The sequence below is a fragment of the Desmodus rotundus genome, chromosome 6 (genome assembly GCF_022682495.2).
Source record: "Desmodus rotundus isolate HL8 chromosome 6, HLdesRot8A.1, whole genome shotgun sequence".
Lineage (NCBI taxonomy): Eukaryota > Metazoa > Chordata > Mammalia > Chiroptera > Phyllostomidae > Desmodus > Desmodus rotundus.
In genome coordinates this window covers 28,898,272-28,921,629 of record NC_071392.1, presented here as the reverse complement: position 1 = coordinate 28,921,629, position 23,358 = coordinate 28,898,272, and the positions used below count along the sequence as shown (strand labels likewise).

Here is a 23,358-nt window from a genome sequence, read left to right as displayed (position 1 = left end):
GTAAGGGCCTGAGCACAGGAACCCAAGGGGCCAGAGAAGAGGCACTGCACCCATCGAGAGTGTCAGGGAAGGCTTTTCTCAGGAGTTACAGTGCCATCACAGTGAGATCTCACGGAGAACTCAAAGTTAGCCGGCACGCGTGAGGAAGGGAGTAACCTTGCCGGCAAAGAGAAGCATGCCAAGGACCAAGGTAAGGAAGCAAATAAATAGCCTGCTCAGCCCCTCTAAATAAGCCAAGAATATCTATCACAGCATTAGCCTTGAGATCAGCAGCTTCCAAACATGTTCTAGGGTGGCAAGAAAGGGGGCCAGGAGAAAATAGAACAAGGACTTGAACTGATTATAGTCATAAAGATTAAAAATAAACAAAGAACATCCTCTTTAGCTTATAAGTTACAAGTTGTTTGCTAGTTTACAAAAATAGCTCCATTATTTAAAACTTCCTGTTCACATTCCTCATGGAATTATCTGTTATGAAAATCTCTATTTTCTGTATCGCACTGAGTCAGTACAGTTAGTTCCAGTGAAAGTAGAAAAGCAGCATACAGTGAGAGCTGCAAATATTACTTCCTAACAGCACAGAAGTCTCCCAGCTACATTCATAATCATTTTGAAAGGTCTATTTGGCATAATATTGAAAATCTAAATTGTCTATTATAGGGAACCATTCCACACGTGGGAAATGTGGCCCAGCCCCCACTCGGAAAAGCCAGTGGGGAGCGAGGTTCGGCGGGCAGGACCCACGCCCATGGATAGACTCTCCCGTGGGGAATCAGGCCTGTATCGTACCTAGGCTGCTATGAGACTTGCTTTTGCAAAAACTCCCTCACCCTGAATTGAGGCAGGAAATGTTTACTGAGTTTATCTTTAACTTCCTAAAGTCTGTGCTTAACCACCCAAGTATGGAGTGTGACCAGTTCAACCACTTTGCTCCTTGAGCTATAACATCCTTCTCTTTGAAGTAATTAGCAGCATTCTGTCCTTGGTTGTCTGTAAAAGGTAATCACCTACAGTGAACCCGTGCATAGTAAATGAGGACCATCCTCGATGTAATGTGCCCAGAAAAGCAATAAAAGCCTGTCCAGGCAGGGGTCGGCTCTCTCTCTTGGGCTCTCTCTAGCCCTCTCACCCTCTCTCACTTAGAGAGTGGCCATGCCGCCCCTTTTTGTCCACAGGATTTCTGTAGCCACAACACAGGATCCTGCTGGCCAGGATCCGCTTCAGTCCATAGAAAATTTAAGCCAACAAAAAAAAAGCATTTCTAGACAGCTTTGTTTTATCTTTGGTTTTGGAGGAAAACTAAAGAAATAAAATCCCTCCCACCCACCCACCCACCTCCACACTTACCACCACCAGCAGCAATTTAAAATACAAACAAGACCCTGACTACACTGTGCATATTTAAGAATTTCGCAATTCAGGCCATTAAGGATTATTATGTGAGTCCCCTTTTTGACCAAAATGATATAGATTTAAAAGGTCATGTTATTTGGTAGTAAATGGAACTAATAGTAGTTCCATTTTCTTGGCCAAAATGGAACATGAAGACATGTAATTCCAGAAATCAGAATTCACAAGGAAAATGGAGTCAATCTAGTTTTTCAATATCTTACAGCCCACTTCAAATTGCAACTGATTTAACAAATTTATGGTAATTTTCAACATCTCCACAACATATACACTTTACTTAATTGAAATTCAATCCCTCACAGAGCTTCCTGATATTCCCAAGCCTGTGAAAATGGTATTGGGAATAAAATGCAGGCTTTTCTCTACTTCTCTTTGAAAGAGCTGGAAAGAATGATAGGGAACCCAAGATGGAAAATGCTTGGGTTTTGAATCGAGGAACATGGGTAACATTCAATCCGCAAACACTGACTTAGCTCCAAGTACAAGCAGGCCTGGTGAGAAGAATACTAGTTAGTGAGAAAATGATTACTAAGAGCTAAGCCTGGCCAAATAAGGCAAAGGCGGGGATGGACAGCAAAGAACAGGGCTGGAGAGTCGTCTAGGAATTGAACGAAAATCATTAGACATTTACTGAGACCCCACTGAGTATGAAATTGCCCACAGGGAACCAGCCCAAGCATTGCTGGGTGCCCTGATTAGCCCTCCAGAATGCTGTTTCGGCTTTTTTAGTTGGCTGGTTTATCTGCAGGTGGGCTGAGCGTGTAAGGGTCTGTCTGGCAGCTTTAGTCGGCAACACTGATGTGCTGCCCACACACATATTGATATGAGCTTCTGAGGGCTATGGAAGATACTTACACTGGAGATAAAAGCCAGCCCACTAGGAAGTATATCAATATCTTCAGAGCCATTTTCTGCAAAAGAAGCAAAGGATCACAAAATGCATGTTTGAAGACTTAAGAGATAAATCTCACAGTCAAAAGTTTGAATTTCTTTTGAAAACTTCATTGACTTTTTGCAACTACTTACTTGGGAAACTGTATTAACTTTCGAGAATCCCAGAGGCATGCTACTCTACAATAAAACCTGAGTCAGATTCCAATATGATTTTTTTTTGGAATTCCATCTCAAGAGGAAAAAAGCAAATAACTATAAAATGAAGGGATGTCCTAGATGTATTCTTTAAATAATGACATCTCTCGTCTGTCCTGAGAGGTCCCGCTTTATTACCCTGATCTATGGACCAAGTGGAGACATTTGGAAAGTCATTGTTGTGAAGGTCTCTTAAAGCCCTCTCTGCCAAGCATTTCTCTTTTTCCACCTTGTGGAGGCTTAGAAAGTCTATCGTTATGTAATCATACTGGGAAATTGTTGAGTAATTGCTCTCTTTCACAAAGGCAATTTCCTGCAAACCGACTACTAAATATAAATGAATTTGAAAGAGTTTCGTCAGATCTCTATCCACTGAGAGTTGGTCTTGAGCATTTTTCTTTGGAAAGAAGCATATAATAGGTAAGTCATGACTGAGACCAGGGTGGAAAAGGGGTTTGCATGGCTCCTAGTAGACAAATGCTTTGACAAACAGAATGCGGTACAAGTGATGCCATAGGATGGATGTATAAAGTCACAGCCATAGCTTTTGCTGGTTCTCTCTCTCTTTATCTCTTTCGCTTTCTGCGTGAAACCTGGGAGCCCTGGGAGCCCTAAGCCTAAATGTAAGAAGTCTGGCTACCTTCAAGCTACTGAGGCGAGAGACTACAGACAGACCACACAAGACAGAGAGGGGCTGCCCTAAGGCACCTTTAAAAAGGGTCATGCCGAAGCATGACTATCAAATACTACCAATCACGTCACATGTTAGAGTGAAGTTTGTGACAGCCCACTAAAAAAACAAATGGAACCTACTACAGAGTGGAAATATATCTTGGACACATAGGAAACTGCAGGAGAGGGGAAGCGATGGAGGGGAAGACAGGAAGACACCAAAACACAATGGCTGTCCCTTGATCTTCCTGCTCAGGACAAGCCCTGATAAAGCCATTTAGATTTCAAGTGTAGCTTTGAGGAGATGCCAAGGGCAGCCAAATAACTGCCTGGTTAAAACAACCATTGACTCTAAAGCCTTGGGGAAAAGATGAACTTAATACCAAAGATCTATGAGATATGATTTCTGGATTTCTTTTTTTACCGTTCATCCTTTCTACCCAGAAAGCATATTGGGGAAGGAAAAGGAAAAGACAGTTTCTTCCACCAATAAAATAACCCCCAAAATTCTAGGTCGTGAAGAAAACACAAATCAGAATCCTGCCCCCCAACCCCGTTACTGCCTAACACACACTGCCTAAAGTCCTTTCGTGGTTTTCCATTGCTTCATAAAACCATTCACTCATCAGATAATTGGGTCTCGCGAGTATTGTCTCCCTAGTGATCTTTTTTTAAGTATCCAGCCTGCCTTGTTTTGATCAGCTACTTATTAATAGTTCACCTCACACCTTGTTTTCTGCCCCCACCATACTTCCTGAATCGTCTGTAGTAAAAACGGGTGGGCAGTAGATAAGAAAGGCGGTGCCGCCCAGCGGAGAGTACGGCGCAGAGAGGCAAACCTTCCCGGCTCCTAATCCACGCCTGCTGCCCTCTAGTTCCGGGCCGCTGGCAAGTGACTGTGTTCTGCGTGTCAGCTTCCTAATCTGCAAGGACAGACAGCAGCACCCACCTCACAGGTCGGTTATGAGGATGATGTAAATGTTGGTAAAGGTCTCGGCGGAGTGTTCATACACACTAGGCAGTATTAGTATCTTTAAATATGTATCAACATTGTCCTGTTGACAAATGACCCATGATCATTCTAACGTGTTTAGTCCTCCAAAATAAAACATACATATGCTGTCAGACACAAGAAGTGACATGGCATTGTTTTTTCTTCTACTCCCACCCTGCTTCCTTTAAATCACTCTCTTCAACATATTTGGATAATCAGGACATTGATTTACATGTTACAATATTAGCTGTAGTCTTATCTTCTCAAATATGTTTGAGTTACATAATCTGAGAGTATGATTAGATACTAGCAATCATCTAGTCCAGCGATTTTCAACTTTTGTCATCTCATGGCTGGCACACATAAGCTAATTACTAAAATTCTGCAACACACCAAAAAGTATATTTTTATTGATCTGACAAAAATAGGTATAATTTTGATTTATTCACCCCAGATGGCTGTTGATGTGTTGGCTGTTGTCATATATTTTGTATTTGACAAGCTAAGGGAAAAGAGGTCAGTGGCCCTGACTAAGCGGTCAGTACTGCATGTGGAAAAACTCTTGCGGCGCACCGGTTGAAGACTGCTGATTTAGACAGTTCTGTCACTGCCAGGTCCTGCATGGGCTCCTGACTCTTGCCCAGGCTGGGACACACAGCACAGAGTCCAGCCTCCCTAAAGGTGCCTTGTAGCCATTCCTTCCCAGCTCTTGTTTCTTCCCCTGGATACTGTCAGGCAGTGAGTGGGGCAACAGTCCCTGTTATTCAAAAACCCACATATTCTTATCCCTTCTCCATCAGAATCCCTTGCAGGACCTTGGGCGTTAGAAAACACACATCAGAAAGGAGTTTGTCTTCTACTCTTTCTGCTTTCTAGCCAGCAGCACAAACTTCCTCTAAGACCAGGGAACACAAGGGCCAGGCCACTTTTTTTGTAAGAAATCAAGACACAGAGAGAGAGAGAGAGAAGAGACCCAATTTTAAAAGAGTTCTTATTCTTTCTGATTTCATATATCTATATTACAAACTCCTATCCCAATGGGCTATGCTGTCATCCTGTCACATGTTGATAAATAAGCCACAGTCCTTGACCCTAGGGAGTCTGCAATGTGATATTGAGAGAAAACACTGCTAGCTATAACATAAAGCGTGTCATAGGTGTCATAACTGAACCAGACTTTCAGAGTGCTGTGAGAATTCAGAGGTGGGAGGGAAATTTGCAGCCCACTCCAGCAAGCAGAGATGAAATCAGTGGAGGAAATTTCATAAACAAAGGTGAGAGACTGAAAAGAACTTATTCCCAGAAGAGTGAACAGAATCTAACTAAACTTTTTTTTCTGGGAGTGCTGGGGAAAATGGGAGGCTCGGAGCCAAAATCAGCAGTCCCTGAAGTCACTCGGTGAGATCTGCCCCAAGTGTGGCACGAGGAGACTGCTGTCAGCACATGTCATGTGGAACAATGAGGAACAAGGGAAACAATGGCTCGATTGTGAAAGGAGCCTCTTTGAGAATGGAGGTATCACGCCTAAGGGAAGTCCAGAAGAAGAGCTGGTTGTGGGTGGGGAGAAAATACCAGAAATACAAAGTAGAATAAATTGGATTTTAGACTGGAAAAGTAGGCCTGGTGTTTGAGAGGTTAGGGGTCTGGCTATGGATTTTCAATCAATCTCTTTAAAGACATCTCAGTGGGCTGTGAGGTCCTGGAGAGTAAGGGGTAAGTCATATTCCTCATGGTACTTGCAGACACATTTTGAATGAGGTAGCACGTGAAGCCAGAAATATCACTGAGAGGGAAGAAGAAAAAAAAAAGAAGACAGGCAAGAGAAGAAGACAGAGAGGAGGAGAGAAATGTCACAGAAGGGACAGGAGGAGAGTTTGGTGAGGGACAGGACAAGGACTAGTCAATGATGTTGTTCATCACAGGGACATCAGTAAGAAAGAGACCTGAGAAAAAGCTGCTGGTTTTGACACTGAAGAGAACCCTTGAGAACCTGGGCTGAGGCAGCTGGGGTTTAAGGAGTGGCAGGGGATTAAATCAGTTGGCAGCCTCGCTCACGTGGATGGTGACCAAGACACTGTGCTGGCCCCTCTCGGCACTGTCACATACATACCAACTCCCTCAATGAGGTGGCAGTTATGGGGTTCTACTGGCTCCACTTCTCGAAACGCATTAGTTCTTTGTCTGTGGAAGACAGTAGTACTGGAAGTGAATGCACAACTTCCCAAATCAGTGACTAAACATGGCTTTAATTTCTTTCATGTTCATGAGCTCTCTTTCATCATTGACGGGCAATACAACAAGCAGGTGACTCCTTTTGTTTACCTTTAGTCACATAATGTTGACATTATGTGGGCAATGTGCCTTTATCAGCCTTTATCAGCTAACCTCACCCAGTTCTTACTGAAAGACTAAAATGCAATTATACATGGACAACACTTTGCTGCCCAAACAGAAGATAATATTTAATAGCATGAGCAACTAACTGCGCAGTATTATTGATTTAAAAGTACAAGATGTGTTATCTGATTTGATAAAGTATTGCCTGTTATAACTGCACTTTGGCACCCCTTAATCCACTATGGTCTTGCCTTTTGACTCACCCCCCTCCCCAAACTGCTTTCCCCAAGTTCAAATTCCCCAAATAACTAAACCCTGTAGCCTTTGCTTTAACTTCATTATTTTAAAATTTTTATGCTGACTTACTTTGCAATTCATCAAACTAACCACAATCTAAACAATTGGCCACATTATTTTTCAATATAGTGCTCTCGTTCCCACAGTGAAACATTCTTTTAAATGCCAGGGGTATGTTTACATTTTTATCGAGTAGTGTTCAGGATGGCTCTACACTTAAGACTTCTCTTACAGTCACTGCTAAAAAATATGCCTTAGATCTACTTTATAATAATTATTTTTTTAATGATTCTCTTGGGTACACTGGGAGCAAATGTTACAATAAACATACTCAAGCTGAACTAGAAAGTATCACCAAAGGCATCGGTCTCTTCAAGAGATTCCAGCTTCTACGTAGAGAAATAAATAAAAGCGCCCCAACAACTGAAGGCAAGCAAAGGGTTTAGATCCACTCAGAAATGTGTGGCATCACCTAACATTTCCTTTTCCAAATCGATTATTGACTCTTCTGAGATATTTCGGGCTATCACCACTCGATCTTCCACTTCAAAAGCTCATACACCTACAGCATGGCAGTTACCACCTTCGAGTTCAGGCTCATTCCCCTCCTGCCTGAATAGCTCTTAACCTAGCGTGAGTTCTGCAGCCTGGGACTCCTCAGTGTTTGGCCCTGCGGTAATGTCTGAGCAGCCTGGTCCCCTCTCCCAAACCCAGCGCTTCCAACGAAGTTTTTGCAGGAGCAGAATGCTGAGAGCGATCTGGAAGCGGGGCTTGGGGGGGTGACTTTTAGAAAATAAATGGGGGCTTTTCTGCCCTACAACCTTAGGAAAGGCAAGCAATTCGCTCACTTTCCACATCAGTTTGCTGGGCGGAATTGAGTGAGGTTCCAAAACGGCTCACTCCTCCTACTGGCTAGGAAAGCGGCACTGGGAAGCCCTGGACCTTACTTCAAAGACGAAGGAGGGACGAGGACGCCCCATCAAGATGCCAACTCACCTAAGCTTCACAAACCTCTCCCCGATTAGGGCCAGGCCGGCCCCGAGCAGGGTCAGCACCACCAGCTTTCCCATGGTTCCAGCACCCAGTGGTGTCCAGCGGAGCAGAGCCCTCTGGGAGGGCGGGGCGACCCGGCTCCGAGACCCGCCCTTGGATTGCTGCCCGCCCCGCCCTCCCGCACTTGCTGCCAGGTGGGCTACAGGACGCTGGGGCCCGGGTAGATATCTCCCGGGGTTCTAGGCCATCTTTCTGCGGGGGTGGGGAATCCAAGGCTACCTTTCCGTAGGAGGTTCAAGACCAACTTTCTGCGTGAGGTTCAAAGAGGAGCCTTGACTCACGGGATTCTTTTTTTTTTTTTTTTTTTCCCCTTTTCTTCAAGACTCAATACAGGCACAGAGTCCGGGGCTGCGGGTAAAATCCGGTGTTAGCCTTCTGGACAGCTTTGTCAAGAGCACACCCAATGGTGTGGAGAGGGAGTTTGCTGCTAAAAGCTGCAGAATTCCACCTCAACTCTTCAAATGACCCAAAGGGACCTCAGGGAGCACGAGGTCAGAGCCCCAACTTCAGGTTTCCAGAAGGTGAAACCTGAGTTGAGCCACAGAATTACTCCTGAGACAGTGGGAGGACTAATAAACGAAGATAATTAAAGCAAAGAGAATTTGAACTCACCCTTCTCCTAGATTCCAGGCACAGGACCTCACCTCCTGGCCTTCACGGCCGGCTTCAGAACTCTGAATATGGTGGGTGCCCAGGTCAGTTTGTTGACTGGGTGGCATTGTGAATATTAGTATCTCCCCCTGTTGTTGATGGAATAAAGAAAAATCGGGAAAAGTGAAGAAAAAAAAATAGAATAGGTTACACGAAGATGAGGAAAGTCGGGGGAAGGGAAAATAGTTTTTGGGGGTGGTTAGATTTTGAAAAGCCTCCCTGATCCTTCTTTCTTCTGGGTCTGCAGTTCCTTCCCCATGAGGAATGCACACCCCCCTCTCCTAAGGAAAACCACACTGGAAGGAGGGAAGCTGAGGGTGGGGAAGACAGGAATGTAAGCAAAGCAAAGCAGCATCTTCCAGGATGATCTGTTTTTATTTACCAACAGAAAGAAAGAGTAGTTCTATTGAGTTTAACTGAGTAATATGTGTTGAGACGAGATTTATCAGACCGGGAGATATTAAGAAAAGAAAAGGTGCCCCTGGTCTATGGGATACATAATTATAATATGAACACATAATTATGCTGTGAATAGCAAAGCCTACCACTAATACAGCACCTAGTGCTTAGAACCATAAATATGTGTTCATGTCCACTCAATGTATATTGTTCTCTGGAATGGTGTGTGGGTGGGGCCATTGGAGGCTACGAGAGAAGGGGAGGAACATTTCTTGTCGTTCAACACATAGAAATATTTGACGATCACTTACAACTACTTGTGCAGCCTTAAAGACATAGTGCAAACACAATACCCATACATTTGGGGAGTTTACATTCTGGTGGGGAAATACATTTTGGGGAAGGGAGGAAGGGATGAAAAGAGGGAGAAAGGAAAAGGAGAAAAGAAGGAGTGCAGGAAGGAGGAAACGGGGAAAAAAGACAAAGTAAACAAGCAAATTGTTTTCTATTCTTTATGAAATGGTCAATCAAGTGTGGCCACAAGAAGAGACAGAGAAGCTCAGAAAGAAAAAAAAAAACACTTTATTACACTTATGGGAAAGATATGAGTGGGCAGGAGGCAGAAGACAGGAGGGGTTGGTTTAGGCTCCTGCTCTTATCGGGGTTTCTTCAGGAAAGGCAAAACAGGACCGGCTGAACAGTTCAGGATTGACTACTACAGACAATGTCACCAGACTTGGGCTGTAGGATGGTCCCTAGCTGCCTGGCCCCTGGCCTCAGGATGACTATACAGAGGAACGTTGTCTCCTGGGATATATGGGCTCAACAGATGACTTATGGCTCCAGATTGATTAGTTTGCCTACCAAAGACATATTCCTGCAAAGCGCTTGCTCTCTCTAAGAAGTGGAAAGGCCTCACTCAAGAGGTGGCATTAAACTGAGACCCTAAGTACAAGAAGAAACTATGTTTGTAAAGAGCCGAGAAGCATTCCAAATGAAGGAAAGGGTGACATCTGCCTGGCTCAAGCAGTTGCAGGAGGAGAAGGGTGCCAAATGAAGCGGGAGGGGAAGGCAGGGCCCAGATCCCATGGCACCTGGCAGGTCTTCACAAAGAGACTGGACAACTCAGAAAGGTGTCAAGCAGGAGGTAATATGATCCATGGACTTTGCTACTGAGTAGAAAATGGATTGGAGAGGGAAAGTACTGGCACAGAAGGGCCCACTTGGAAAACATTTGGGCACAAAGCATTAGAGGACTCAACTGTAGAGCTGGCTGTGGAGGCAGGAGAAGAGATTGGAGCCATCAGTTGGAGATAGAATCAGGTTGAGTTTCTGACAGTTAAGGACAAAGACAAAAAAACAGAGGATGACTGCAAGTTTGTAGCTGGGGATATGAATTTTGAAGTACAGATGGCGCCTGACTTACAACAGTTTAACTCACGATTGTTTGACTTTATGGTAGGTGAAACTGTAACCACGCAAACTGGGGCTCGGCCACTCGGCACCTTGAATCTACATGACCCAACAATATGTGTTGAAGGAAACAGGTTTTTATTAACAGGGTTCCAACCTTGGGGGTACTGAGAGCACTTCTGCTCTGAGTCCTTCTCTTCCATGAGACCCAGAACTTCCCTTGCTTCCCAAAAGGCTACAAGCCAAAAACCATGCCCAGAAGTTCCCCATTTCCTTATTTGTCCACCAGCCAGTCATGCAAATGGGTCTCCATCCTCCCTGGAATGTGTACTTGAGGATTTCAGAGTCACCATCCTCTCACAGCTTCTCTCTCCTTCAGGATCTGGGGTGCAATGCTCTTAGTCTCTGGGTGGCGGTCCAGGAAACTCTGCCACGCTACACTGTCCCAGAGGCTGGAGCCCAGGGAGGCACATGTCCCTGTGTGGGACCCTGCCTCCAAGAGTGGGGTCCCATGCTCTGTGGGTTCTAAGCCCCTGGTGGGCCCCACATCTCCTGGTCCCATGAGCACTCCTGTCTGTGTGGGGAGCAGAACCAGAGGCCCAGAACATACAAATGACAAAAGCCCAGAGGGAGAGAACTTGCACCAAGCTCTAAAGTCCCGTACCAACAGCCTCCATAGCAAAACAGTGACTTCTTACATCCTTCAGAAAAGCTGAAGTCTGTAGCTCAGCATTCCAGGTCACAGTTCAGCTCAAAGCACCTCTCATGTGTCTGTGGGCTTGGCCAGGCAGGTCCCCACAGCTCTGGGCCAGCTCTGCTGCCATCTTCTCCTGACAGACCTCCAGGCAGACCTCCCAACCTTGTGGCAGACATTCCTATTACTCAGCCTGACTTAATGCTTTAATTTGAATGTTAGGGTTCAGGCATTCAATTTGAATGCTCAGTTCAGAACTTCCTATGTGATCTTACATCCAGCTCTTCCTCTTGTATGTTAGTTTCTGCCATTTTGGTCAGCTCCCAGTGTCTTTGATCCTCTTTTGGCTGCCATCTTTAGTCAGGGCAAGAGTTCCCAGGGACTCACAGGCATCCAATGTGGGCATCCAACCCCGCAGCTCACGCAGGGGTTGTACAAGCTCTCCCCCAGCAATGTCACAAGTCACTCTGCCAGTGCACAGTTGCACAGCCACATATGCAATTTGCAGCTTCTGCAGATTTTCCCTTCAGGAAGGCACAGGCCGCTAAACTGCCTTTGTTACATAATGTGCCTCAAACTCTGCACTTTTGCTCTGTGAGCACCCTACCCTGCCCCCCCTCCAGGATTTGGGGGGATGGTGGGGCTCCCCTGCCCTCAGTAGACCCATGCTCTGTACCCCATTGCAATAGTGATACACATTCACTACAAACTGTACTTTGAATTGTGAATTTTGACCCTTTCCCGGGCTAGTGACATGCAGTACAATACTCTCTCCCAGTGCTGGGCAGTGGCAGTGAGCTGCAGCCCCCGGGCAGCCATGCAATCAGGAGGGTAAACAGCTGGCACTCTGCAGCATCCTGCGTTGCTGGCATTTTTCAGGTACTATGTTCTGTGCACACTTAAGGTGGGCTAGGCTAAGCTATGATGTTCAGGAGGTTAGGTGTATTATATGCTTTTTGATGGTATCTCCGCCTCGGTATCAAATGGTGCAGTAAAACAAAAGCCTCTATACTTGCAAATCGATAATCGGTGATTGGTAGATACAGGTAAGTACAGGTAGTCGTTGAAGTAGATTTCCATTTTTCTCTAGCTTTAAACTTTTGAAAAGCTGGGGGGTGGTTTCTTCAAATTATTTTCTAATCACATTGGTTTAGTTTCTTATAGTCACTCTCCCTCTCAATCTGTGCTTCTCGTTTGCTGACTGTCTCTTTAGAATATAGGCATTGTGTTTGTTCACTGTCGTATCCCAGTGCCTAACTCAGGGGTGGCTACAGAAAAGCCACATAGTATATTAAAAACATTTAAACTGAATTGAAAGTTATCCTTTTTTACAGTTATACAAATTAAGACTGGGCTCTTTTCTCTTCTTCTCTGCCTTCTTTTCATAGAATAAAAATCTTGAAAACCAGGTGCAGGAAGCCAAGAGAGAGCTGCTGGGATTCTTCCAAGCCCCCTCCTCTCACACCTGGGAATCCTTTCATGCAAAGCTGAGTGAGTCATGAAAACTCTGAGTAGCTAAGGAAAGGTGGGTGGGTGTGGGTGGTGCGGTGGTGGGTGCTGCTAGTACTTCATTGCTTTGCTAGGTAGATATTCCCCAGCCTAGGTAGGTTGTGACTCCGGGAAAAGATTTGAACTGAACAAATGGAACTCTAGGAGAAGGAAAAGCCTTAGATTAGTTATCATTAACCAATTAAATAACCAACACACAAAATGAGAAAAAAATACTATTAAGGCTGATATTTTATTTTCCTTGATCCCTGTATTAGGTATTTGTGTTCACATTTAGCTGTTGTTAAAGAATGGAAATTTTGTAGAAAAACAAAACAATATTTATCGTCACTGAACAGGATCTCAGACTGAAAGGAATTCACACACACACACACACACACACACACACACACACACACAGGGCCTGCATCCCTCTAGTGGTAGCATATCCCAACTGCAATCTCAGTCCTTTTGAAAGACTTGACCTATTAATAACCAACCAAATTGTAAACTCAATACATGATCAGAGTAAGGGCACCATAAATAAATACACAATATATTTGTGATTAGATAAAATAGCATCCTTCATGGCCCAGAGGCCATAGTTTATTTTTTAAATTCTTTCTGTATTTCTAGGTCAAATGATACATATGCTTATTATATTTACTTTTGTCCAAATAAAAATTCTAATAAGTATAATAAAAAAAAACAAGTTCCTTTTATGCCTATTGTATTCTGGTAGTTTTAATGAAAGTAGCTTTTTAGATAGTCATTGTTATAATCTAAAATTAAAATATATGCTTCTTGGTTTCGGATCCCTAGTGAACCATATTTAATCTTGCTTTATTCATCTATGACTTAATATTTTTTGGATGGATAATGGAAACAGCAAAAAAACAATATTTTAGCATACAATAGTGCCAATATACATTAGCAACAGGCCACTTAAAAATGTAAATAAAAACACAGGCCAAATGGTTAGGGCCAAGTTTCAGAATATTTCTGCAATTTACATTGAAAACCCGTTAAATGATTTGCCTAAAAGCAGAAATCAACTAATACATGAAGAAAAGGGAGAAACTATACGTTAGGAAAAACATTAAGCAGCAAGGTCCTCATTAGTCCCGTGTCAGCAGCTTTCCGTGTACAGACTCCAGCATCAGAAACAGAGAACCACCCCTTACCAGGTGTGACACTGACCATCTGTGAAATGGTAACCAAGGCAGATAACATCAATATCTACTCCCTTAGGGCTGTAATTAGGATTCAATGAGATAACAAATGGACCATTCTTAAGGCATTGCCTGGTGCCTGATAAGTAACTGACAAATATTTTGATAATGATGCTGAAGATAGGGAAAAGTATGAGAAATGAAAGGAATTGTTTTTTAATTACCATGGAAAAAAAGTCTTTCTCAAGGGTTTAAGATGGTTTTATAGGAGGGATAGAGAATAGAAAGAACTCTCCCTTATGAGGTGGGGACCCTTGGCTGCAATCCTAGCACAGCCAGGACTAACCACGTGGTCCTGGATAGCTGACTTCAACCTCTCTTGATGAAGTTCACAGTTGTGCTGAATGGGAGGTTGCTTGACCCTCTGGCTCCAACCTTTAATCTCTTTGTAGGCAAGGTGCGCTCGCATTAGGAAAAGAGCTGATGGAACACCCCACACTAACTGAGAATTCGAGTTGCCATATTTACTTGATTGTCTTATTTTATTCAACTAAAGAGCTCATGTACATTCAACTTTCAATGAGAAAAGACAGAAATTAACATTAGGAGGCCTACCTGTCCCAAGGAAACCCCTCGAGGAAGCAGCCACTTTCCCATTCCCCCTGAGGACCTGCCTTGAGAATGAAACACAGACAAAACTTGGATTTCAGTGAGTCTTTAATAGAACTCCAGCTTTTTAGTAGTAAACAAAGCTGCAAGTATAACACACCCAAACACGTTATCTCTCAGTAGTTCCGAACAGTCACAGGGGTCACGCCATTGGAATGAAGGTCACTCACGTTTTAAGGAAACAGATCTACCCTGTTTCAGTGGAATTCACCTCTGGCAATGGGAAGGAAGAGGTAAGGCTTACTTTGCGCAAAGTGTATTCACTTTACCAAAAGCAACTTCTCTCTCCTGAACTTGGCATTTAAAAAAAAAAAAACTGTTCCTTCTCCTTTTACGTTAAAAGTGCTACAAGAACGGAAGGGCCTTCCCTTACTGAAATAGAATTCACCATACAAGTCATACATTCCTGGCTCGACTTGGCTGGTTAAACTCCCTCAGAATCAGCAACTCATAGAAAATTAAGTGTTAAGGGAAGTTAGCACACTCGCATATCAACAGCACAATTTAGAGCTCACAGTACAGGGCTCTGTGGTACAAAGTGCCTATGAGCAGCTTCCTATCATATACGGAGGCCACAGAACTTCCCTGGAGGACAGATCCGTTGTTGGCATAAACTGTTGTCACCGTAGGCTTCTCTGATAGAATATTCTGGATGCGGAGAACCTATTCAGGAGAGACAAAGAATTACTGTAGAACCACCATACGCCCGTCAGTCCATCACCAATAATCCGTCTTTCACAATGAAACAATGATTAAGAGGGCATGTTGTTGAAAAATAGCAGCTACCAATCGTTTTAAATGTTTAATTGAAGTACTTTCTTAAACCTTCAAAGAAAGCACTTTCTTAACATCTACTTATTTCATGCCAACACACAGGATTTAGTATTATTATAGTAATTGAGCGCCAACAGAAATACTTCCACACTAATGCGTCTACTTTCACACTACTTTAAAGCTGGAACAAAAGTCATGGCATGTGGTGAGTTGACAATAAGCCAGGTATTTAAAAAATTGCCAGTATGCCACATAGGGAGCCCACATGTCTTTATAAAAATGCCTTTTCACTAGCTGCCACCATAATTTAATACCTCAAAAGATTACCTTTCTAAAAGTACTTAAGCATTGTGAAATTCTGCCAATTATTGGCTTAAAGCAATTGCAAAACCACTACATTAGTTTACAGTATTATTGGTTTAAAAAGACTAATTAAACAAACCATCCCCATGACAGTGTGCTGTATCATTAGTTCAAAAAGACCTGAATAATTAAAGATGAAGACGAAAAATGTAAAAACCTCTGATGAAGGAGGATTGTTCGGGTCATAAATGAAGAGCTTCTGGCCGTTAGGGTGACAGCCCACCAAGATGTCCCCCGAGGAAGGATCAATAGACAAATTATCCACCAGTGTGTCCAACTTGAGTACCTTCCAAATGAAAAAATGTCAATACCTAAATGACATGAAAAACTTGATTAAATAATTTAGGACTAATCTTTCCTGCCTCTACACATGTGTGGAAATTACATCTCCCTGCGTCCACTCCTTTAACATCAATATTGCTTAGAATAAATTTAATAAACTGATTTAGAGTCCCTCTTCATCTTCCCTGAAATTAAGAAAGTCAGGGTGATAATCCATCTCTCTAAAAAATGAATTCTTTTTTCCTTAGTCAAAGAACTCATTCAAAGCAAAATAGGAATTCTTAATCAATCTAAAATATGTGTTGTCAGGCAGGAAGAAAATAATAATGGTGTGGAACCCAATTTCTACCTTCATTTATTATTGAAAGAACTGACAATGTGCATAAATCTTCATTTCAGAATTCATCTATTAGTCTTTTCAATTGTGAAAATTCTTATTGGAATTCACCAGGTGCCATCGCTACTTCATGTAATGGGCTCTCAGTCTGATGCGAATGTCACTCCCAGCCCACGCTGCATGTGATCACAGCCAGTCTTGACGACCGCTGGAACAGGAGGCTCGGCCAGGTATACGGTGGTAGTATTTGAAAAACTGGCATGCCAACGCGGGCATTCATATTCTGTTCTGAGTGAGGTATTGCTATAATATAGTATAATTACGTAATTTAGAGTATAATAGATTAATGTAGCCTTTATATATAAAGAAATAGTTTACCTTCAGTTGAGTTAAATTCATATTAGGATGTTTTTCCAAAACATGAATTTCATGAGCCAATGTATCAGCAACGTAGATGTACCTTTGCAGAAAGGACACATTGGTCAGAGCTCCGTGGCAATAGAGAGGGTCATTAACAGCAGGCAAGCATGTCTCAATAATCTGCAAATAAGTTAATCAATGATGGGCCCTCAAGCAATGCTTGATAAAGTCAATTTTTATTTAAAAAGTAAGCTTTCAAAACCAATTCAGTGTTGCTACAACAATCATGGAATTGTTCAATTATTTTTCAAAAAGTTTGTAAGGAAAAATAATATATAAGACATCATTTTGAATATAAAGTCCTGTGATATCTGCCACTGAAAGGACAACAGAACAAATATTTGGCTTCAGGAAAAAAAGCTTTTACATTTCACAATATAATTTGATATTTCTAGGTATCACTTACATGTTATGGTACAGAACACATTTTACTATTTATTAATATTCATTAATATTTAATAAAATATTTACTAACATATTGAAAATTTTAAGAGTAAGAGCTAAGTACCTATTCAGAAAAATCTGTCCAAAGAATGAATTAATGGACTGCTATGATTTCACTTTTTGAATGGACTGTTCCAGGGCAACCATTCTATTAAGCAATTATCATGTGTTAAGCCATGAACTCAGTATTGTGACAGAAACATAAAAAAGACAGCCTTTTTCCCTAAAAAGTTTATAGTATATTGGAATGATCAGACTGGTTCGTGCACATTAAACAAATAATGCAGCATGACTAGCACTATAAGAAATACTTCAGGTCTAGAGACTGAAAAAATATCTAGACTCTTGAGAACACAAAAGGGGCTCACAAAGGAAGGGGCATCTGCACTGATATGGAACTAGAGACTGGATTTGAGGATGTGAGGACAAAACACCTTCAAGGCTGAAGGAAACATGTAAGCTGATGCACAGGGGCAAGAATGGGAGAGGCACGTTTGCAAAATAATGAGTTCTTTGTCTGAAGCATGAAAAGTATCAAAACAGTAGAAAAGGGAGGTTGGAGTTGGCCTATTAACGAAATTCCAACCCATTAGCTTGCCTTGATTTAATGAGCAATTGGGTTCCACTGAATTTGTAGAATAACAAAGAGGCATAATAACAAATGGTCACTCACTTCCATTCAATTACTAAGCATTTGCTCTGCACCTGGCAGTGCTTAGCATGAGTCAAAGATGAAGCAGACAGAGCTCCCTCTTTGGGGGGCTCTTAAAGGCTAGTTGAATAGAGAGAGAAAAATTGACAACGGTGGCAGAAAATGGAAGTGAGCTGAGAACAAGTTGGAAGAATGTCTAACACTCTAGCCAGAGAGGATGAGACACTGCACCAGGCAGATGTCGGTGGAAAGGACAGGGGGTGAGAGTCGGAGGCCAAGCGGGTACAACTGACACGACTCACACCGTTTGGAAAGAGATGGTACAGGAGAAGGATTAATGCTGAAGCCCCTTTTATTATTATTATTGGGTTTTTTTTTTTTTTTAGCTTGAATGACTGGGAAGTTTGACTCTCAGAAAGGTGAGAGTTGGAAAGAAAACTAGATTTGGCTGGAGAGGTTAGACTGTGTCAGTTGTAGACAAGATAAATTAAATGATTAGACGTGCATTTTCTGTAATCAACGTGGAAGGAGAAGTTGTGCCATGAAAACAAGGACATTTAGTTGTCAAGGACCGCCAAATTTATTTCATGTTGTATTTGTAGTAGTTTAAATTGTTCGGAGTGCTAAGGCAGTAAAGAGGAAAGTAATAAAGAATTTAACATCTTTTCTATAGGCTGTGGTTGGACCTATAAAAATAGTAAGATAATTATGGAAGGCAATTTGACAATATCTATTAAAGACACGTAAAGGGCTCACTCTTCGAGCAAACAGGTCTGTTTTAAGGGGTTGTTCTACAGAAACACTTCTACAAATGTGCAAAGAGGAGGGGCTCGTTAAGCCAGCGCCCAGCTGGCATTGGAACCTGGGTCTGTGTGACTCCCAAATCTGAACATTTCACCATTATAGTATAATGCTCCCAAAGAGAGTTTTCCTTAAAAAATATTTGGATAAGTTTATGTAGTAAATGAGCATACAAAATGGTTTTTACAAAGAAAAAAATAATCTACATATCCATCAACAAATTAATTAATCATCCTTATAATGGAATAATATATAGCTAATAAAACAGTGAGATATTTATTTAAAAGAAAACACCTACCTGATACTTTGATATGTATATATAAATATGATCCCATTTTATTAAAAAATTATATTTACACAATTACATAATGATGTATAACAAAATTTAGATATTGTATGTAAGCATATAATACATACCATTACATAATATATTACATATACATATTTAATCATATATCACACATTTTGTATATAATAGACCAAAAATATCATGTAAGCTATTTCCACACCAAAAAAAAAAAAAGTGAAGAATTTTGGCCCACGACCATGACTGAGAGGAAATGAAGCTACTTTTAAAAGGGATCGTACTTGTTGTCAGGTGAAATACTGATCCCATTTGCTGAATCGAATCCTTCTGCTACCACTTTGACTTCATGTGGACTATAGTAAACAACGTTTGTCCAATGCAAGTTCAAGTATGTTTCCAAATACTTTAGGAAAGGATCAGAGAAATAGTGGTCATTGGTGGCATAGAAATGTGCAGGCCCAACAGCTACGATGTCACTCACACTGAAAGAGAAAAATAACATGTGAGAGAAAAGAAAAAGCCAACTGGTTTCCATATTAAAGACTGGGAATCCAGAAGGTTTACATTTTATACATGCTTTAAATTTCTGGTAAGAGGTTTCTCAGGAAAAACTCAGCTAAAATCACATAGTGATAGTAATATGCAATCTAGTATAATACCATTTGCCAAAGAACAATTTTGTATGGTACCAGGTAATTTGAAGGCAGGGCATTTAGCAATTAAGTCAGGATCATTATATTAAAAAAGGACTTGGTGCCAACAGTATGGTTTTTAACAGCAAGAAATGTAGGGAGACAGCTATCCTTAGTGCAGAGCCTTTTTGGTTGGTGAGCTGGTTGGGAGGCCAAAACCATTTACCTAGCTTGCATTTACTCAGTCGCTGGGTCTTCCTGAGTTTCTTTGCCAAGTTATTAGTCAAACTACGGTTGACTGTGCAATTTCTACCTGCCTCACAAAGCCAACCAGCTGAGAATGCCCTGGCACTCAATAAACACTTGCAGAGAAATGGATGATGAAATTGCCACAGTACAATGCTTTAGGTGAGAGATTTATATGCTAAAAACAATTACATTTTTAAAACCAGTTAGGCAAAGGTGTTATTAAATTTAAATTCCAATTACCCGTTGTAAAATTTTCTGAAAGAGCTGCTGTCTCCTTTGTGAAATGAAAAACAGAGCTACAAGGCAGGTGTGTCCCCTCTTTCTGAAAGAGCTCTGTCATGCAGAGGCTGCCTGGGTGGTATTTCTGCTCCTGTTTATTATGAAGCTCATTTCTGGAAGAATGGCTGAAGTTACATGCTTCCCTAGGTAGGGAAGTAGAAATTAAAAATATCCATCAAATTCAAACTTTAAAAAAGCAGTAGGCTAATGCCAGCTGAGCCTGGGAGGTACACGACTCTCTTTCAGTCACATTATCAGTCAGCTGTGTGTTCCTGAAGGAGTAACAACCCACTTCCAATCTGAATCCTTCCAATTCTGTATGGTCATTAGCTCGTGGCCACCACTGACCTCATGAGAGCACTTTGTATTAGTCCCTTACAAAGCATCCAAACTCCATGCAAAGCAGGCTGCTCTTTCCTGATAGGACAGGTATTGTTGTTTAGTTGGGTGATGAGTCATCTCAGATGGAAGGGGACAGCAGGGAAAATGGTGAGGTTCGCCGTCTACTCCCACGATGACCCTGAAGAGCATCTCTCCCTGTAGTCTTAGCATTTCATTATTTCTCAAGGGAGTCCGAATAGAACACTGATTATTGTAATGAGGGACATTGACCTTCCCTGCTCTACAGGGAAACCACACACACAAATGCATGTTTATGTGCGTGTGTTTTAGGGGAGAGGACCGCCATGGGCAGTATCTGTAAATGCTCGAGATAAACTGGAGAATGAACAAAAGGACTAAGTACCTTGGAAGAAGCTCATGTTTGATTGTTTTTAGATGCAAAAGAAAATTATCTTCTTCTTCAAATTTAAAAATTTCCACTGTATTCTTGGATTCTGGGTGGTTTACAACAAAGAGATAAACTGTGTCATCTGAGAAACGGAAACAACAGAGTTAATTTACCAGAGAACCCTAGGACCTCTGGGAGGACACTGACATTTAAATACCACGGGCAAGAAAAGGTTAAATGTCTGAGCTGTAAGTCGACCAAACAGATCATTCTTCCTCCCTGTCTTTCCCATCCCTGTTTGCCTGGTGTTATTTCTGATCATTGGTCCCCTGACCTTTAAGAAAGAATGTTTTCCACTCCAATACAGAATTCATGAATAATCCGTGTATAGTTTTATTCAGAAATCTAGCTCTTTTTTTTAATGCAATGATCATAGGTGTATATAAAAAGGTTATGAAATCCAAACATTCTTTCAGGTGTTAACTGTTAAAAATTTCAAAATGTAGCATAACTTACACTTGGCAGAAAAGGCAAAAGATCAACTTACTTGTTTGAAGCATATAGGAATAATTCATGAGTTAATTGCTCTCTTACAATAGACATGATCCGAATCTACTTTCCACAGTCATTTACAAACCATTGCAAGTTTCTTAACGCTGGTAGCTCAGCAGCCCTTACCGTCTATGAAAGTGCTGATCCCATGCGGGTTAAATGACGCCAAATTGAAGCCACGGCTAATTCTTAATTCCAATGCCCTTGGCTTTTCATCTTTTAGATCCATCATTAGTATTCCTCCAGGCTTATCCGGTGCAAAACTGTGGAGTCCTGGGCATTTTAGACCCTTTTCAAAACAGGGGGAAAGGTTAAATATAAAGGCTTCAGTATTTTTATGGACTAAAGTGGGAACTATAAATAAATGATAAATGGAGACTTTGGTTAAAGGTGGTGGCATAAAGCTACAAACACAAAAAATGCGGAGAGGAAACAAAAGAAAAAATAATAATTAGGAGCTGAAAAGCTGGAAGGTGGACCATAACTGATTTTTCTGAGTTGAGGCAAAAGACTAGGGGTTTAGTCTCTTCGGAGGGTAACTGGAAGGTCAGTGAGCGGGAAGATACCAGCTAGAGTTGAGGGTGGGGATGTGTGACAGTTTATACACTGACTGTGGACCCTGAAGCCCACAGCCCGCCCTTTGCTTCTGCAAAGCCAGAAGCCTCGGTGAATGGAGTCAGTCAAGACTGCCCCCTTGTCTCACATCCCATGTCCACTTCATTAGCAAATCCTGTTGACTCTGCCCTGAAAATATAGCCCTTCATACGGATGCGAACACCCTTCACCACTGCCTCCGTGACTGCCCTGGTCCAAAGTGCCACCATGGCTACGCAACGGCCTCCTGACTGGCCTTGGAGCTTCTGTCCCTGACTCCCTGCAGAAATCTAGTCTCACATCAAGGTCCACATTCTGTCAGATGATGTCACACCTCTGATCAAACTCCCTTCTCACTCAGATTAAAAGTGAAAATTCCTACGATAGCCTAAAGGCCCTATAAGATCTGCCCTGGTCACTCTCCTTCACACTACCCCACCCTGAACACTCCGTCTCCGTGCCCTCACCTCCTATTAACCGCGTCCTCACTCATGCTGCCCTGGCCATATCGCTTCACTGATGTTCTTCAGTGAACCAATCATATGCTCACCACAGGGCTTTTATACACACTGTTCCCTTTGCCTGGGAATGCTCCCCTCCCCGGAGATCTAGGGCTTCTTCCCTCAACTTTTCCTCCTTCTTTTTCTTTTTTTTTAAGATTTTATTTATTTTTAGAGAGAGGGGAAAGGTGGGAGAAAGAGAGGGAGAAAAACATAATGTGTAAGAGAAACAGCAATTGGTTGCCTCTCTCACATCCCCAAATGGAGACCCAGCCCACAACCCAGGCATGTGCCCTGACTGGGAATGGAACCTATGATCTTTCAGTCCGCAGGCTGGTGCTCCATGCACTGAGCCACACCAGCCAGGGCCTCTCGACTTCTTTATCTGCGCCAAATGTCACTTACTGTCATTTGACAGATACACCTAGAGAAACGGCAGCCTGGCTCCACCCTCACCACTGCCTCACCTTTACATGTTGTTAAAGTGAGGCCACTATCTGCATTTGTTACCTCCCCACTGGAACAGGAGTCAGGACTCTGTCTCATTTGTTTACTGCTAGAACCCAGGACCCAGGTTAGTGAATGGCACACGGTCTGCCCTTTTTACACTGATTCCGAATGCCACCTTTGTTGTGTACTAGATTCCTGTTAGCGTATTGGTCTGTTTGAGGACTCATGCTTATTCATATGCCACATATTAATTACCATAGCTTTCTTTATAAGATATGGCAAAATACATATATGGCAAGTCCCCACAGCCCACACATATTGCTTTATCTATACATTAGAGTCCTAAATATTTCTGCTCCTTTATTTTTCTGTATAAATTTTGGAAATTAAGTTGCTGTTGTGAATAAAATGTTGCTATTATTATTATTATTACAACTACATTTTCTATTTGATTTTTCCTAGTGCATAGGAAAGCTCGAGTTCCTGGAGCTTCTAATCAGGATTGAGTTAGAATTTTACTTAATGATGTTTTTGGCACCCACTGAAATAATCAAAGTCTTTTCTCTTTTAAATCTTTTCAGTCGTACTTTAAAAGAGTGCCAAAATAAGTCTCACTTCATGCACAAAATTGGACACAAGAGAAATTCTCTCCAA

The 23,358-nt window shown here is 42.0% G+C and overlaps 2 protein-coding genes and 1 long non-coding RNA gene across 3 annotated transcripts in view; 1 reads left to right on the top strand and 2 right to left on the bottom strand.

Moving 5' to 3' along the window:
• PON3 (paraoxonase 3) overlaps positions 1-7,933 on the bottom strand; it is a 25,786-nt gene extending 17,853 nt beyond the window's left edge. Inside the window, exons 1-3 of the mRNA XM_024577173.3 lie at positions 7,796-7,933; positions 6,276-6,346; positions 2,266-2,321 (exon numbers count right to left, since the gene is read on the bottom strand). Of these exons, the coding sequence (XP_024432941.2) occupies positions 2,266-2,321; positions 6,276-6,346; positions 7,796-7,869 (201 nt within the window). The 5' untranslated portion in view covers positions 7,870-7,933. The remainder of the gene's footprint in view (positions 1-2,265; positions 2,322-6,275; positions 6,347-7,795) is intronic.
• The window catches only part of LOC123478367 (uncharacterized), a 21,036-nt gene continuing 2,413 nt past the window's right edge, over positions 4,736-23,358 (top strand). The window contains exons 1-3 of the long non-coding RNA XR_006653550.2: positions 4,736-5,439; positions 12,398-12,500; positions 16,209-16,324. This is a non-coding gene — a long non-coding RNA (uncharacterized lncRNA). The remainder of the gene's footprint in view (positions 5,440-12,397; positions 12,501-16,208; positions 16,325-23,358) is intronic.
• The window catches only part of PON2 (paraoxonase 2), a 26,144-nt gene continuing 17,154 nt past the window's right edge, over positions 14,369-23,358 (bottom strand). The window contains exons 4-9 of the mRNA XM_053926001.1: positions 21,287-21,449; positions 20,624-20,750; positions 19,000-19,200; positions 16,473-16,554; positions 15,633-15,761; positions 14,369-15,001 (exon numbers count right to left, since the gene is read on the bottom strand). Coding sequence (XP_053781976.1) covers positions 14,843-15,001; positions 15,633-15,761; positions 16,473-16,554; positions 19,000-19,200; positions 20,624-20,750; positions 21,287-21,449 — 861 coding nt within the window. The 3' untranslated portion in view covers positions 14,369-14,842. The remainder of the gene's footprint in view (positions 15,002-15,632; positions 15,762-16,472; positions 16,555-18,999; positions 19,201-20,623; positions 20,751-21,286; positions 21,450-23,358) is intronic.